This window comes from Tasmannia lanceolata, unplaced genomic scaffold (genome assembly GCF_043159265.1).
Source record: "Tasmannia lanceolata isolate RefF3 unplaced genomic scaffold, GAP_Taslan_0.1 ptg000019l, whole genome shotgun sequence".
In the NCBI taxonomy this organism is placed as follows: Eukaryota; Viridiplantae; Streptophyta; class Magnoliopsida; order Canellales; family Winteraceae; genus Tasmannia; species Tasmannia lanceolata.
The window spans coordinates 29,293,770-29,311,031 of record NW_027518696.1 but is presented as its reverse complement, the minus strand read 5'-3'; the positions used below and the strand labels follow the sequence as shown (position 1 = coordinate 29,311,031).

General features: G+C 44.8%; 3 protein-coding genes across 3 annotated transcripts; all 3 read right to left on the bottom strand.

The window, feature by feature from the left end:
• Window positions 1-6,815: 6,815 nt before the first annotated feature.
• LOC143852483 (uncharacterized) lies at window positions 6,816-7,622 on the bottom strand. The gene has a single exon (XM_077361868.1). It carries the CDS (start codon window positions 7,620-7,622, stop codon window positions 6,816-6,818), a length of 807 nt encoding a protein of 268 aa, XP_077217983.1.
• A 1,498-nt stretch (window positions 7,623-9,120) lies between these two features.
• LOC143852482 (uncharacterized) lies at window positions 9,121-10,640 on the bottom strand. The gene is made up of 2 exons (XM_077361867.1): window positions 9,845-10,640; window positions 9,121-9,608 (listed from the first exon to the last, which is right to left on the bottom strand). The coding sequence occupies exons 1-2, from the start codon at window positions 10,638-10,640 to the stop codon at window positions 9,121-9,123; spliced, it is 1,284 nt and encodes a 427-aa protein (XP_077217982.1).
• Window positions 10,641-11,870: 1,230 nt separating this feature from the next.
• LOC143852481 (putative NAD kinase 1) lies at window positions 11,871-16,161 on the bottom strand. The gene is made up of 2 exons (XM_077361865.1): window positions 16,129-16,161; window positions 11,871-12,179 (listed from the first exon to the last, which is right to left on the bottom strand). Exons 1-2 carry the CDS (start codon window positions 16,159-16,161, stop codon window positions 11,871-11,873), a joined length of 342 nt encoding a protein of 113 aa, XP_077217980.1.
• Window positions 16,162-17,262: the final 1,101 nt, after the last annotated feature.

The window sequence follows — 17,262 nt, the reverse complement described above, 5'->3', positions numbered from 1 at the left end:
TATCTTTCTGCAATTCTCAGATTTGAAACTTCAGAACCCTAACAGAGACTTAACTTTTAGGCTTGCCACTAACCTTTTTTACACCTCTTTCAAAACACCAATTTTTCCAAAATAAAACATTTTTTTCGTTCGAAGGATAATTTCAAAACTCTTTTATTTTGAAATCAGTAACAGATGTTGGCCAAAATCTTTATTTTCCAAAACTGTAGGTATGAGATGGGTGCAACTTTGTCTTTCAAAAACAGCAGGCCGTGGATTTCTCCATGGGATCCATTGGGTTAGTCTTGTTCAATGGTTCTGCAAAAGTTAACAGCTTTGCTTTTGTTGGCTGAACCCTAAAAGAGGTTTGATGATCAAAACAAAAAAAAAACCCCAGACTCATCCAATCAAGGTGCTCTCAATGGCATTTGGCTGGACGTGGTCATTGGTCGGGAATACGAATTCAATCGCATACAAGAAACAAAAGCGAGACAAAGTGTCAGCTTTAGCATTTTTCAAGTTAATTTGGCTTGGACAATTATTGAAAGCAAATAAGATGTTATTTCTAAGGACCACAATATAGACTTACTTTTACAGCAGAAGTATTACATTTATAACAAGGGAACAGGGACAGCATACTTTCTCCTATACAAATTTCTATAACAGTGAACAACCAACAATATTAGGCCTGGCCACCCATGCTAATTGGAAACAACTTTACTGTATGAAGCTTACCCATAAACTTCTTCTCTTTATCATTCTCATCAGTTAACCAAAATTATACACTAGTGTAACAAACTTTAACTAAAACCCATTTCACATTGCTTCTCTTCGATGATTTCAATCTTATGGCAGCCTCTGACGATTTCATCTAAATGATAGATCAATATATGTTGATGATATTCTGGAACTAACTGGGTCAAATCATTAGGCCTGAAAAGCAACTGAAGCTATGGACACTATGTGTTACGCCTTGAATTGGTAACAGATAAGGCAGTGATGTAAGAGCTGATCTGGCGAATCCTGGTAGCTGAGTTGACGTAGAGGTAATAACCTGCACGACGGCGCACGAGGTCAAAAGGCCAACCCGGAGTCCTTGCTCCGGATGGGCACTTCGACACTCAAATCAGTGAAACTGAACTACCAAAGCGATGAATAGTGATTTTTTTGGGATTCGAGTCATTTGCCTTGTCTTTATCAGGGCTATTTATAGCGGGACTTTGAGTGTAAGTTTGCTTGTCCTTTTGGGGACAGGTGTCATCCTGTTATTGAGCCAAATTGTGCCTCTGTTTCTTTTGCCCTTAGACAAGTGTCAACCCATGGTTGGGTGAGGTGAACAGATGATTCCATCTTGCTTTGGCGCAATGACAAAAATGCCCTTTAGGAGATGAGGGCTTTTAGGGGTTTGCCCTGGTGCCACGTATCGTATGACGATTGGGGTTGTTTTGCTTACCCCATCAGTAGCCCCCAGCTCTTCGAGTAGTTGTAATGACTTGGAGAAATACCTTTGAGCTTCATACTGGAGGTGGCCCGGTCTTTGATGAACTGGGGACTGGATTCAGTGGTTAACATTCAACGAAGTTAACTTGTTCAGAGTGGCATAGGTTGATCTGGAAAGTTGGTGCACGTGTTTAATACGGAGGCTGGTGGGATCTTTCCAAAATGGCCAGTGATGGTCTGAGTATTTCTTCAGTCCTGAGGCCAGTTGATTTTAAGAGAACGGCCTGAGACGATCTGATGATTCATTCAGAGCTGAGGCCGGTTGATTTTACGAGAACGGCCTGAGACGATCTGATGATTCATTCAGAGCTGAGGCCGGTTGATTTTACTACAACGGCCTGAGACGATCTGATGATTCATTCAGAGCTGAGGCTGGTGGGATTTATCCAGAACGGCCTGAGACGATCTGATGATTCATTCATAGCTGAGGCCGGTGGGATTTATCCAGAACGGCCTGAGACGATCTGATGATTCATTCAGAGCTGAGGCCGGTGGGATTTATCCAGAATGGCCTTAGACGATCTACTGATTCATTCAGAGCTGAGGCCGGTGGGATTTATCCAGAACAACCTGAGATGATCTGCTGATTCATTCAGAGCTTAGGCCGGTGGGATACAGAACAGCTACAGACAATCTGGGCATTTCTTCCTTTATTTTCAGCTCGGATCCCTACGATCTCAGTTTTGTCGTTTTAGTGGATTACGTTATAACCACCACAGCTTGAGGCGATCTCATTTTTGTCGTTTAGTGGATTGTGTTATATCCACCACGGCCTGAGACGATCTCATTTTTGTCGTTTAGTGGATTATGTTATATCCACCACGGCCTGAGACGATCTCATTTTTGTCGTTTAGTAGATTGCGTTATATCCACCACGGCTTGAGACGATCTCATTTTTGTTGTTTAGTGGATTGCGTTATATCCACCACGGCTCGAACGATCTCATTTTTGTCGTTTAGTGGATTGCGTTATATCCACTACGGCCTTAGACGATCTCATTTTTGTCATTTAGTGGATTGCGTTATATCCATCACGGCTTGAGACGATCTCATTTTTGTCGTTTAGTGGATTGCGTTATATTCACCATGGCTCGAGACGATCTCATTTTTGTCGTTTAGTGGATTGCATTATATCCACCACGGCCTGAGACGATCTCATGTTTGTCGTTTAGTGGATTATGTTATATCCACCACTGCCTGAGACGATCTCCTTTTCTAGGTGAGTATATATTTACTCATTCCCTCTTTGAATCTCCCGTACTTGATGGTTTTGAAACATAAGGTTTTTTTACTTATTCCCTTTCCGGCTTTCCCTCCATTCCAGTCTCATTCCTGGTCCTTAGCTCTTTGTTTTTCGAGTCTGCATTGAATACACTGACGCGTGGCGTTAAATGGGTGGCGGACACGGCCGGCCGTCTGACAGGGATGAGTATAAAGGGGGCCTGCAAGGCCTCATTTTTACCATCCGTAACTCTCATTTTTACCTTTGCTTTGCCAGCGCTACCCCCTTTGGTCAATTCGGTCCGGGTTGCTTGAGTTCGAGGGTCAGATTACCCATAGGTAATTTTCCAGTCCGATTTTTATTTTTCTTTGGCCGCATATGAGTAGTGAAAGTTCTAGTTCAGAGTCCGGTTCGTGGCCTAGTTCGGAGTCCGGTTCACGGTCTAGTTCGTCTTCAGGAGGGTCTTTCTCCTTAGGCGGAACCAGTTCGGGTTCGTCGGAGAGGACAACATCGGTATCAAATTTGAAGGGGCAAGGATCCATGGCTGGTCGGCCAGACGATGTGGGTGACGAGGAGGATGTAGATGTAGGTTCGGATGAGGTCATTGTTGACCTGAATCAAAGTCCTATTCTGGTAGCGAATCCGGACTCCCCTACTATCGTCAGTAGTGGCGCCGAAGACGATGATGAGGAAAGTAACCATGAGAGGAGAGCGTCGGTCTCTCTCGTTGGAAGTAGAGTAGTCGAGTTATTGGCTTCAGTGAGAATGGAGGGCGGTGTTAGAGAGGGTACCGCAGCTGCTCAGGTGGAAAACACACTTGATGCTTCCCGACTCGTAGACGTCCGAGATCGGTACTGTATTCCCGCACTATTTACCTTGAGGGCCGCTATAGAGGGGGATAGGGCGTATAATGATAGCGTTGATTTGTGCATATACGAGGAGGCCATGAAGGCCGGTCTTAGGTTGCCGATAAATTCATTTATAGCAGTCGTGCTGAGATTCTATGGTCTGGCCCCCGCTCAAGTTGCGCCGAACTCGTGGAGGACTATAGCCGGCTTTGTTTACCTTGTGCGGTTTCGTCTTCAAAGGAATTTGTCTGTGCCCCTTTTTAGGAGGTGCGCTCAACTGAAAAGCCATCGACTGGGAGGTTGGATTTATATTAGCCAACGTGCTGAGATGAGGATGACCACTGGCATTCCTACCTCCATTCATACTTGGAAGAGCAGGTTTTTCTATGCCAACTGCGAGGGAGGTTGGCCGGTCTCCACAAATTGGTCTTTTGTGCATACGCAGGCCATGAGTCGCAAACCAGCTTTAGATGACGAGGATGAAGTCACTTTAGGAATGATCCGCGATGAGATCCATAAGAACGGTCTTATTCACTGCTCGGAATTCTCCAGGGAGGAGGTTTTGGTCGAGATCGGGATTCGTTCCGCTTCCCGAACACGTAGGTGTCTTAGGTCGTTTTCAGATATTGTTCATCACCGTTTTTTTTAATGCCGTTCTCATTTACTTGAATTCTTTGCAGAGATGCAGAAGCAATCGGCTGGTGAGAAAGTCCGCCAGTCCGTCCTCGGTAAGAGCGGAGGTCAGAAGAGGAAGCCGACTAAACCGGTTGCTCCAACCGTTCAGGGTAAAGAGAAGGCCGTCCTTGTTGGCAAGGGCGTTACAGCCTCTAAATCCACAAAGTTGACCGTGGGGTCGTCGGCTGGTGGGACCACTCGTTCTGGAGATGATGATACGCTCATCGTTGGCTTGGAGGCGGCGCCTACTAACCGAGCTAGCGCTGATAGCACCTTCCGTCCGAAGTGGGGAGTAAAGAAGGACGACTGCGGCTTGGACGATGCTTGGGTGGCTCAGGAGATCGTCTCTAAAAGCTGTTTGCACAAAGATCGGATTCGTATTCTCCACCAGAACAATGAGACGGTCGAGGCCGGTGGCTTTAGTGCTCTTTATCAGGTATTTCTTCTTGAAATATTCGGCTTGCTCGTCTCGTTTGGTCTGCAACTTGGAGCCTTACTTTAGTCCCTCATGTTTTCTTCAGCTACAATGTTACTGGAATGATCTGACGACTAAGTCTGCCTACTTTTCCAAGACACTAACTTCGTCTGAAGAGAAGGTCGGTAAGTTGGAGAAGGACAAGGCCGGTTTAGAGACGACTGTTACGGAGGCGAGGGCTATCATAGAACGCCTGACTGGAGAACTGAATAACCAGAAAGAGCTGACGAAAAAGGCCATTGGTTTGGCGGAAAAACAGCAACTGAAATACAAGTCTAATCTGGAGAAAGCAGTGAAGGCCAAAGAAGACGAGCTGATTGAACTAGCTGTTGAGTCGTTTAGAGATGGCTTTGACGAGTGTAAATCCCTCGTTAAGGCAAAGTTTTCGGACTTGGAGCTCGAGGACGTATTACTTCCCCTGTCCACCGAAGATGACCAAGAGACTGGTCAGGGTCAATCCGTTCATGAAGCCGAAGTCCCTGCTTCAACTGAGTCCGGCCCGATCTCAGGTCCGGGGACCCGTGACGCCGCTCAGTGAATACCGATCTCACTTCAGCTTGTTATGTAATTCTCTTTTTTTTATCATTTTCTTATGCCGGCCTTGAGCCAAGATGTACCATGCCTATGGGGCTCTTTTTGGAAGGAATATACTTTGTTTATTTCTCCAAGTGCTTGAGTTCATTAATGTACGTTTGTTTTTAATCCACTTACTTTACTTTGGGAACGCATGTCGATTGAAGGCTACATTGTTAAGTTCAGCAAGAATGCCACTGGAGACGATAAGCCCATCATTTTTATTTTTTTTTCTCTATGGACTTATGACATCTCGACCAGAAATACATTCCCGGTCTAAATGGAAATGGTCGAAGTGAACCGAGTTAGCCCGATTATCCCGACCAAGTTAACGGAAATGATGGGGAACCAAGTTAACGTTAGTGCGAGAAGAACGAATTTGCAAAATGCCGTGATATTTTCATTAATTGCACAAATCTTAGGGCGACTACATCTGTATACATTTTTAAGGATGCTCCTTTGACGGGCTACTGGTAGTACTTCCTCAATTTCTTGGAGTTCCAAGCATGGGGGAGCTGGTTCTCGTCGAGGGTCTTCAACTTGTAACTGCCGGGCCGGATAACTTCGACTACTTTGTACGGCCCCTCCCAAGTGAGGGAGAGTTTTCCGGCCTTTCTTGGCTGGGATACTGCAGCTCTCCTCAGGACCAGGTCACCCACACGGTATTCTCTGGGGCGGATTTTGGTGTCGTGGTAGCGGGACACCCTCTGCTTATACGCTGCTGATCGTATTTGAGATTCTTCACGTACTTCCTCGAGTAAGTCCAGATTGGCCCGGAGCCCGCCTCCGTTTAATTGTTTGTTGAAGCAGGTTACACGTGGTGAGGGAACCCCGATGTCAATCGGGATTATGGCTTCGGTTCCAAAAGTTAGGTTAAAACGGGATTCTCCCTTAGCTGAACGCGGAGTGGTGCAGTATGCCCATAAGACATGGTACAACTCATCGGCCCACCATCCTTCCTTTTCATCTAATCTTTTCTTAATGCCTTGGAGGAGGATTATATTCGTGACTTCTGTCTGCCCATTGGTTTGAGGATGGGTGACGGATGTGAATCGCTGCTTGATCTTGAGGTCTGTACAGAATTTTCTGTATTTTTTGTTGTCGAACTGCTTGCCGTTGTCTGTTATAAGGGCTCGGGGGATTCCGAACCGGCAGACCACGGATTTCCAGAAAAATGCTTGGATATTTTGTTCAGTGATTTTAGCAAGGGGCTCTGCTTCCACCCACTTCGTGAAGTAGTCTATTGTGACTACCACGAATTCTTGCCCTCCAGGAGCCGGTGGAAAGGTCCCCAGGATGTCCATTCCCCATACAGCAAATGGGAGTGGGCTGATTATGGGGGTCATTGGAACGACGGGTTGGTGACTGACGGATGAGAATTTCTGACACTTCTCGCATTTCTTTACTAGGTCCAGAGCATCTTGCCTCAGGGTCGGCCAATATAGGCCCCTAGGCAGTACCTTGATGGCCAGCGCTTTGCCCCCTAGATGTTCTCCACAGATCCCCTAATGAGTCTCCTGGAGTGTGTAGGCAGCATCACCGGGTCAGAGACATTTTAGGTACGGGAGGGTATACCATCTTTTGTAAAGACTTTCTCCGTCGAGTGAGAATCTTGCTGATCTCTGGGTGACCTGGCGTGCTTTCTTTTTCTCTTCAGGGAGTTCGCCACTGCGCAGGTAATTGATAATGTCGTCCATCCAGCACGGTTCCTGATCTATTTGCATTACTTCAACGACTTCACTTTCAATGCTGGATTTTTTTAGGAATTCCACACATATGTTTCCCAGAGCAGTATACTCGGAGGCCGCGAGTTTGGAGAGTATATTTGCTTTCTCATTCTCCGTTCTCGGGACACGCATCACTTCAAAGCTTGTAAACTTGTCGGCGAGTGCGCGAACTTGTGCTAAGTATTTGCCCATGCCGTCGTCGCGCGCCTCATATGATCCCTGTATCTGTTTAACGACCAGCTGTGAGTCGCTGTACGCTTTCAATTTTCGGGCCTGAGTTTGGATCGCCAATTTCATTCCTGCCAGAAGCGCCTCGTACTCTGCCTCGTTGTTTGACGCCTTGAACCCGAATCTTACGGCGTAGTCCATGACGAAGTCTCCTGGTCCTGTGAGGATTAGTCCTGCTCCGCTTCCCATGTGATTCGATGATCCATCCACATGGAGTTCCCAGAGCGGCTCTACCACCGCTTCATCTTTTTCCTCGGCACTTCCATTTCCCGTGGTATCTCCGGGAGTATCAGCATCTTTATTCAGAGGTTGATCGGAGGTCGCATTGTTTTGACCCCCGGGTGCCTTGTCGACTTCTTCACCCGGAGGTTGATTTCTTTCGGCATCGGCTGGCATAGTGCATTCAACAATGAAATCGGCTAGGACCTGGGCCTTTATCGCCGGCCGGGGTAGAAACCTAATGTCGAATTCACTAAGTTCTACAGCCCACCTAACTAGCCGTCCTGAGGTATCCAGGCGACGGAGAATTTCCTGAGCGGTTGGTCAGTCATAACTTTGATGGTGTGGGCTTGGAAATACGGCCTAAGCTTTCTGGCAGCCATAATAAGAGCGTAAGCCAACTTTTCTGCCCTTTGATATCTGGTCTCGGGCTCCTGTTAAACTTTGCTGACGTAATAGATCGGCTTCTGCTGCTTCTGGTCTTCTCTGATCAAAACAGCTGCTAACGCTATCGGACTCGTCGATAAGTATAACGTCAACTCTTCACCAGGTCCAGGTTTGATCATCAGGAGTGGTGCCGATAGGTATGACTTCAGTTCTTCAAAAGCACTCTGGCATTTCGGAGTCCATGGGGCTGCTTTAATTCCCTTGATTGCGTTGAAGAATGGCAGGCATCTCTCCCCCGATTTAGAGATGAAGCGTCCCAACGCGGCTACCATCCCTGTCAGCTTTTGAATTTCCCTTATGGTAGTGGGTGGAGTTAGATCGATCACTGCCTGAATTTGTTCCGGGTTGGCCTCTATCCCTCTCTGGCTGACCATGAATCCAAGAAATTTTTCCGCGGTGACGCCAAAAGTGCATTTAGAAAGGTTCAGCTTCATATTGTGTTTCCTCAGGACCTGGAATGCTTCTTCCAAATTGGGTATGTGACTGGAAGATTCCTTGCTCTTCACTAGCATGTCGTCTATATACACCTCCATGTTGCGCCCGATTTGTCCTCTGAAAATCTTGTTAACCAATCTCTGATATGTTGCTCCGGCATTTTTTAGGCCGAATGGCATCACACGGTAGCAGTATATCCCCTGGTCGGTTACAAATGAAGTCTTGGGAATATCCGCGTCGTACATGCGAATTTGGTTGTATCCGGAAAATGTATCCATAAAACTTCGAAGCTCGTGCCCCGCAGTGGCATCTATTAGTTGGTCGATCTTGGGCAGTGGATAGCTGTCCTTGGGGCAGGCTCTGTTTACATCGGTGAAGTCTATGCAAATTCTCCATTTTCCGTTGGTTTTCTTCACCATTACCACATTGGCCAGCCAATCGGGGTACTTGATCTCCTATATGAAATCAGCCTTAGAAGTTTCTCCACCTCCTCTCTAATCGCTCGTTGTCTTTCTGGGGCGAAATTCCTTCTTTTTTGCTTCACCGGTCTGCAAGTGGGGTCAACGCTGAGTTTGTGCATGATAACATCGGGATCTATCCCTGGCATATCAGCAGGCGTCCAAGCGAATACGTCAGCATTTTTTCGAAAAAACCAGAATAGCTCTTGGCGGGAATCGTCGGTCAATGATGACCCTATGTTGACCAGCTTTTCCTGATCATCTTCATACAACGCGATTGGGATCAGGTCTTCTGCGGGTTGGTTCAACGTAGTCCGGGCTTCGTCTCTCAAGTCCTAGAATTCGATGGGTAATGCCTCCGTTGCATTTTTTCCTTTCAGTGCGGTTGCGTAGCATTCCCTCGATCGCAGTTGGTCGCCTTTCACCTCACCCACACCGCTTGGTGTTATGAATTTCATTTTCTGATGGTAGGCGGAGGCGATGGCGTGGAGAAGGTTCTGCCCGGGTCTTCCCAAGATAGCGTTGTAGGCCGAAGTGCCCCTCACTACCAAGAAATTAATCATCGCAAAGGCCTGGTGGGGAGGTTCCCCGACTAAGACGGGAAGTTCGATCTGTCCCTCGACCTTGACTATCTCTACGAAAAATCCGAATAAATCTGAGTTCGCGGGTTTTAAACGTTCGTCCCCGATCATCGTTTGCTTGAAGGCGTTGTAGTAGAGGATGTCCGCTGAACTCCCATTGTCCACCAAGATTTTTTTCAGTTCCCAATCAGCAACAAGCATGGTTATGGCCAATGCGTCATCATGGGGGAGCATCAAGTTGTCTAAATCAGCATCAGAGAAAGAGATCTCATTTTCTACTTTCAATTTTTTGTTGCTTGTATGGACCGCGTTGACCTGCCGAGCGTAGTGTTTATTACTCCGGTAGGTTGCGGTCGTTGCGGTTCTGACCTCGGGCTACAAGGAATGAGAGAGTCGTGAAGGGCAGGGGGAGATTGTTGTCGCTGGGGGCTCCTCCTGCCCTGAGGACTTCTTTCTTGACACTCTCTTCTGTCCCCACCATGCTCGACGTATTTCCTAAGATATCCCCTTTGGATCAGTAGCTCGATTTCTTCCTTGAGATGCCTACAGTCATTGGTATCGTGCCCATGGTCTTTGTGGAACCGGCAATACTTAGATTTGTCCCGCTTGTTCCCTTTTGTCAGCATTTTGTCCTGCCATTTAAGAAAATCTTCCCCTCTGATCGCAGCTAGTATGCGGTTCCTAGATGTATTGAGGGGCGTAAAATTTCGCTCCCTTCGCTCTGGGCTTCTTTCTTTTCTTATGGGCTTATCGTCCCTATGCTTTTTAGGGTTCTTTACCTCTTCCGGAATTTTTCTCCTCCCGGAGTCCAGGGCCGCCAAGGTTTCTTCTATAGAGATGTATTCTTCTGCCCCCGCAATAAGATCCGCTAACGAGTGCGGATTGCGACGGGCTACCGTTCGGCGAAATTCAATTGATTTTGCGCCCGCAAGGAGTGCATTCGTAGCCGCAGAAGGGTCTAAGTTCGGGACTTGCAGGCCTTCTCGGTTGAATCGTCTAATAAATTCTTTTAGGCTCTCATCATCTTCTTGATGGAGAGCCATCAGCGACGCCGCAGTCTTGCGTGGCCTTCGACTGCTCATGAAGTCTCCGAAACTATCTACAGAGTTGGGTTTGAGCCTTGAGTACCAGTCTCTTGCGGCTCCAGTCAAGCTGGTTGGGAATGCCCTACACAGGAATCCGTCGGAGGCCCTGTGCAGGAGCATCAGGGTTCTGAATGTCTCCAAATGGTCTACCGGATCCGAGGTCCCATCGTACTGTTGGACCGGAGGCATTTTGAACCTTTCGGAGCTGGTGCGTTTAGCAAGTTATCCGTGAAAGGATGCCCGCTGGAGAACGGTCTTATAGAGGGCCGATGATGGCTCTTAGCCAGCTCCTCGATCCGGTGGTCAATCTCCTCGAACCTCCGTAATACGGGATCAGTTCTTTTCTCTGCCCGACTATATGGTCTGGCCTTCCTTTCTACGGTGGGGCTCGCCACTGAATCCGAACTTCTCCCATGACGACCGGATTTTTCCCGTCCTGCGTGACCGGCTCGGGGCCGGTGCTGTTGTTCGGATCGAGACCAACATCGTTGATGAGGTTCTGTCTGCGCATGCCTTGTCCGGGAGTGATGGTCACGTCTCGAATGAGAGTGAAGAGTGTGATCACGACGTGGCGGCACGGGCTCCTCTGCCGGGGGTTCCATCGTTAAATCAGGCGGTTGAGGAACCTCGGGAGGAAGGCCTTGAGGGCCTGCTGTACGAGGTTCTTATATTGGTCGACCAGTGTAGTCATTTGTTGGAAAAGAGTCTGAATTTGTTCGGGCGTAGGAGCCGAGATGGGGATTGATTGAGCAGGGGCTGGCCCGGTTGCTGTCGGGCCGATGACGACCTGCGACACCAGTCGTTCTCCACTAGTCACTTGGCGCGGTGTTGTTCGGACTGCCCGACCAGGAGGTGCTCGGGTACTCTTATGTCCTGCCATGTTTCTTGAGACTCAGAACGGATTTTTGTTCGAGGTCCCACGGATGACACCAATCTGTTACGCCTTGAATTGGTAACAGATAAGGCAGTGACGTAAGAGCTGATCTGGCGAATCTTGGTAGCTGAGTTGACGTAGAGGTAATAACTTGCACGACGGCGCACGAAGTCAGAAGGCCAACCCGGAGTCCTTGCTCCGGATGGGCACTTCGACACTCAAGTTAGTGAAACTGAACTACTAAAGCGATGAATAGTGATTTTTTTGGGATTCGAGTCCTTTACCTTGTCTTTATGAGGGCTATTATAGCGGGACTTTGAGTGTAAGTTTGCTTGTCCTTTTGGGGATAGGTGTCATTGAGCCAAATTGTGCCTCTGTTTCTTTGCCCTTAGACAAGTGTCAACCCATGGTTGGGTGAGATGAACAATGATTCCATCTTGGTTTGGCGCAATGACAAAAATGCCCTTTAGAGATGAGGGCTTTTAGGGGTTTGCCCTGGTGCCACGTATCGTATGACGATTGGGGTTGTTTTGCATACCCCATCATTATGAATCTCTGGGACCATCAAATGACTGGATCTTCCTTAAATTCCAGTGGAGGCCGTCATGGATGCTGTGCAAGAAATCACTAGTGGAATCACCTTGGCATGCCGTCGGCACTGGCCACGGTGCCATGCTGCAGATTAGAGCATCCCCAGCTGCCAACTGGTTCCGATCCTTGCCATTGAAAGATGCCCACGCATGTCCCCTACGGTTGAAAGGTATTTGCACCTGCAGTGTCACGTACTCGGGCAATATCAGAGGCCTAAACGAAAGAGAATGTGGGCAGATTGGAGTAAAGAGAATACCAGGAACCTGCATTTCATGAACATGATAATAAGCCATTTTGTACTGTGGAATCTATTATGTGGTACTGTAGCAATACAGAAAGATTAGTGTAACAGAGTTCCATATGAAAATTTTCAGGTATTATCAATACTAGACTTGATAAAAAGGAAGAATTCTAGTATGGGTTCATATAGGACCTAAAATAAGCTTTCTCCGTAAAAGAAATAAATGAATAAGTTGTTACCCTTCAATGTCAAAGATCTAGCCTTCCAGACCCTATATCTACCCTCCCAAATCCTAGATCTAGACTTCCAAACCCATCTTCCATCCTTTTGTGGACCCCATCTACTTCCCAACACCCGAAGTCCCGAACCCCTTCTCCCTCCATTCTAGGATCCCACTTGCTCTCCAAAACCTATAATCCATCTCTCTTTTATTCATAGATTCCACTCTCTTCTCTCCAAAACCCGTAACCCATTTCTCTTTCATTCATAGGCTCCGCTCTGTTTCCTATTTGCTATTCCATTCGAAGGCATCATGAAACTTGGTTGAGCTGCACTTAAAAGAGCCATATAAATGAACATTTAATTAAGTCAGATATCATGAGTAGGAATTATAATGACTTTTGACCGTTGGTAACTTGTGGATTGTTTGCGCTGATGTTCTAATGACTGGATTGTTGTGGATGCACTGCAACATCCTATAGACTGTGTTACATACGCGTATAGACCATTGTGGACGAAGTCAGAACACCTTGTAGACTGTTGGGACTGTTGAACTTTCCTAAGAGTTGCCTCCCAATCCTTGTGCACTGGTGTGCTGTATGGAATGTTGTGGATAATTGGAAATTTTGCACTTCTAAAAGTTATTTCCCATTGTCTTTAAAAAACGAAGAAGTGTTATTTCCCATCTTTGTGACTTGTTTTGTTGTGTCTGACATGTAAAATTAAATCTTGGTGAGCCCTATTGGGTCTTGTGCGGACTGTTGTTCTGTCATGCATGTGCTGTTGTTATGGATAGTGTGCTGGTTGAGAACTGTTTTCTTGGACCGTGTGACGACTGCCTTGTGTGTTGTATCCCTTAATTTTCTGCGACTTCCAATCGCGGAAGAAAACCCTTGTCATGGAGTTGTCCTCTCTTCATCTGACTTCCGTCAAAATCAATGGGCCCAATTACTGTTTGTGGGCTGAATCAGTAAAAGTTGATTTGGGTGCATGTAGGGGTGAGCATTATTCGGTTATAACCGAAGAACCGAACCGAACCGAACCGATTTGGTCGGTTCGGTTCGGTTTTTCTCCATTTCGGTTCGGTTTCGGTTAGTTTTTTGGGAAATTCGGTTATTCGGTTTCGGTTTCGGTTATCTAATGAAACCATTTTTTTTTCAAAAAAAGTTGCTTTATGTGCACTCCGTGGGATGATCAAAACCGTCCATTCGATTGATCACAACTTAATTATGTTGTGCTCAAAAATTCATTTTGATCGGATGATCCTAGCCCTCCGATCCAAGCCTAAATTTTACTTTTTTCCCTCTTTTCCTCTCACAATTCGGTTATTCGGTTATAACCGAATCACCGAATTTGTAATCGGTTCGGTTTCGGTTCGGTTTCTCATAATTCGGTTTCGGTTTCGGTTCGAATTTTGCGAAACCGAAATAATTTCGGTTTTAACATTTCGGTTTTTTCGGTTCGGTTTTAACCGAATAACCACCCCTGGGTGCATGTTGTAAATTGAAGTTTTTGAATAAAGATAACATACCCAAAACAGATCGAAAGGGATGATTGGAACCACAAGCGCCAATGTCATGTTTCCTAATACTGCTAATAACATTTAAAAATCAATCTGAGAGATCTTCTTCTCTAAAGACAATATCTCAAGGATCTATGCACCGCTAGAAAACATCTTTTTTGTTTCAACATGGACACAAGATTCTAAGTGACTACTACAACACATTGCAAGGTAATTGGTAGGGGTGTAAACGGATCGAATTCGGAGCGGATATGGCTTTATCCGAATTCGATTACAGTATACACTATTCGAATTCGGATTCGGATTCGGATTCGACGGATATTTAATATCTATTACCGAATTCGTATCCGTCGGATATTGTTCGAATTCGGATATTATCCGTATCCGTTTATCCGGTAAATTCGAATATTTTATTGCAGCACTTTATCTTTTTTCTCCTACTTACTCGAATGAATTTTCCAAACCCTAAAACTAGAACTCTACATTCTCTTCACAAAATTAACTCACAAACCCTATAATATATGAGATCCTCTTCTTCCTTTTAAAACAAAGGCAGAGAGAGAGAGGGAGGCGATGGGGAGGGGATGGATGATATTGTTGGTAGTGGTCTTTGGGTTTTTCCTTTTTTTTTGTATATGATGGAATGAGTTTGGGTTATTTTGATGCAATGGGTTTGGGCCATTTTTGTTTTTATTTTTATTTTTCTAAAAAGAATATTCACTTTTTTTATAGAAACAAAAGATAGTGTGTCATTACTAAAAATAAATATTAATGATATTATTAATAATAAATAAAAAATATTTACTTCTCGGATTCGGATGTTAAACGGATCGGATATACCATTTACCAAATTCGCATCCGCTAAGAGCCGGATATCTCATAAACGGATTCGGATAATATCCGCTTTAAACGGATTCGGATAATATCCGCTTTAAACGGATTCAGATAATATTCGCTTTAAACGGATTCGGATGCGGACGGTAATCGAATTTCCGAATATCCATTTACACCCCTAGTAATTGGTAAGAACTCCATGTTTATCAACAAATTATCAATGACCAACCTACCCGAAAGAGCCAACAAGAGGAGTTTATGGTTGCAAAATTTCTTCCTAATCTTGGCCCTGATTAGAATTCTTTACAAGAAAAAATTCTAGAAGCTGAAGAACGACCCTGTCTGAGCAATTTACAGTCATGATTCTGCTTTGGCTACTACTGTTGGTTATAGAGATGGTTGTCTTTGCTGTGGTGGTTCTGGCCATGGCCGAGGCTGTGATTCACATGGAGGAGCAGTCAAGGTCATGGTACCTGCAATTATATACATAGTGGTCAATTTGGCTGGTAGACTTGGGCAAATTAAGCGATGGTCCCTAATGATTGTGATGATACTCCTCAAACTGCTTCTAGTAGGACTCTGATATAGACTTCCCCTGCACGTGATTCAATGATTTCTCAAGGGAGGAATTTGATGAACTTATTAAACCTGCCCAACCTTCGACCATGATTTTAAATTTCGACCGAAATCGGTCCGAAATTTTGGTTTCGGTGGATACCAAAATCAAAATCGGTAAAACCCGAAATGGTAGATTATTTTGGCCTAAATTTCGACCTTCCTGAATTTTGTCCGAAATTTAAGGGATTTCACCCAAAAATCACGATTTATGATAATTATTTATTATTACACGGAAATTTCAGCCGAATTTTCGGTAATTTCGGTCGAAATTCTATAGGAGATAAAATAACCGCTGTTTAATTTCGTTGGATTTCGTCCGAAAGCCAAAATTCTGATTTCGGTGGAGGACCAAAAGGCATTCTGAAACCAAAATTTGAAACCATGCCTTCAACGCCCTTCCATCTTCTTCCGATACCTTGATTCATACAAATATTGTTTTTTCTTACCTTGCGAAACTCACTCCTTGGGTCGACTTAGATGTGTCTAATCATATGATAGGCATGTCCTCTGTGTTTATTTCCTTTGAATATTTATCCCACGGTAACCTTTTCTAATGGCTCTCTTACTACTGTGCGTCCAATCAAGTCTCTTCCAGTATCCTCGGTTCCGCATGTTCCAAAATTTCCTGTTATCATACTATCTGTTAGTCAACTTACTACGAAACTATATTATTCTGTAACCTTTAGCCCTTCTTGTGTGTTTCAGGATCTAACGATTAGGAGGATGATTGGTAGAGGTTAGGTTGTGTGGCTGTTATTACCTCATTCTACTGTCTTACCTCATCTTTGGCACAACTACCTTGGTCATCCATCTCTTAAGAATTTGAAGTCATTAGTTCCTGGTTTTGAGTATGTTACTACCTTACAGTGTGAATTTTAAAAATTTTCAGTTAGGCAAACATCATTGGATCACATTCTCTCTTAGGGATGAGAAAATACAGCCTGGTCCTTTTTCTGTTGTTCATTTGGGCATCTGGGACCAAAATGGGCTCCTAGTTTGTCTGGCCACATATATTTTGTTTATTGATGAATTTTTGCACATAACTTGGTTGCACATATTACTTAATGAAGGAAAGATCTGAAATTTTGTCTATCTTTGAAATATTCGATAAGGAGGTTCATAATCAATTTTCAACAAATTTACATGTTTTATATTTGGATAATCTTAAGGAATATATGTCACAAAACTTTCAAAGATATATTTTCAATCATGGATAACTCACAAACCACTTGTGCAAATACTCTAGCAAAATGGTGTGGCCGAATGTAAACATCATCTCTTGGAAGTGGTTTGCACTTTGTTATTCAATTAGAACATTGTGAAATTGTATTAGGGTGATGTTGTCCTAACTTCTTGCTACTTAATTAATAGAATGTCATCATCTTGGATGAACATTCCCCATTTCTGCCCAGTATTCAAATACTCCCTTGTTTTTTTTTTCGGCCTAAGTGTTTGGTTGTATCCGCTTTGTTCATTCTCTAGCTCATGGTCTTGAAAAATTAGATCGTCAAGTTGTTAAATAAGTATTTTTGGGCTAGTCACGTATTCGGAGAGGATATTGTTGTTAGTAAACTACTTCAAGACAAAAGTTTGTATTTGTGGATGTCACATTCTTTTAGGATGCTCCCTTCTTTGCTTCATTGGGATCCCCTTCTAACAAACATGATCCCCCTTTCAAACACACTGTTACCTACATGTTCCTCTATCAAGCGCAATTGGCACTCCTATCCAACCCCCTGAGTTTAATATTATTCCTTGAAGCCAGTGAAGGTCTACACACCAAAAAAAATATATAAGCTATGGATGAATCTATTCCTCCATCCCTGCTTCTATCTGAGGATTTCGCAATTCACCCTTCTGCTGATCTTCCTATTGTAGTTCGAAAGGTAATTGGCTCTGCAGTCAGCATCCG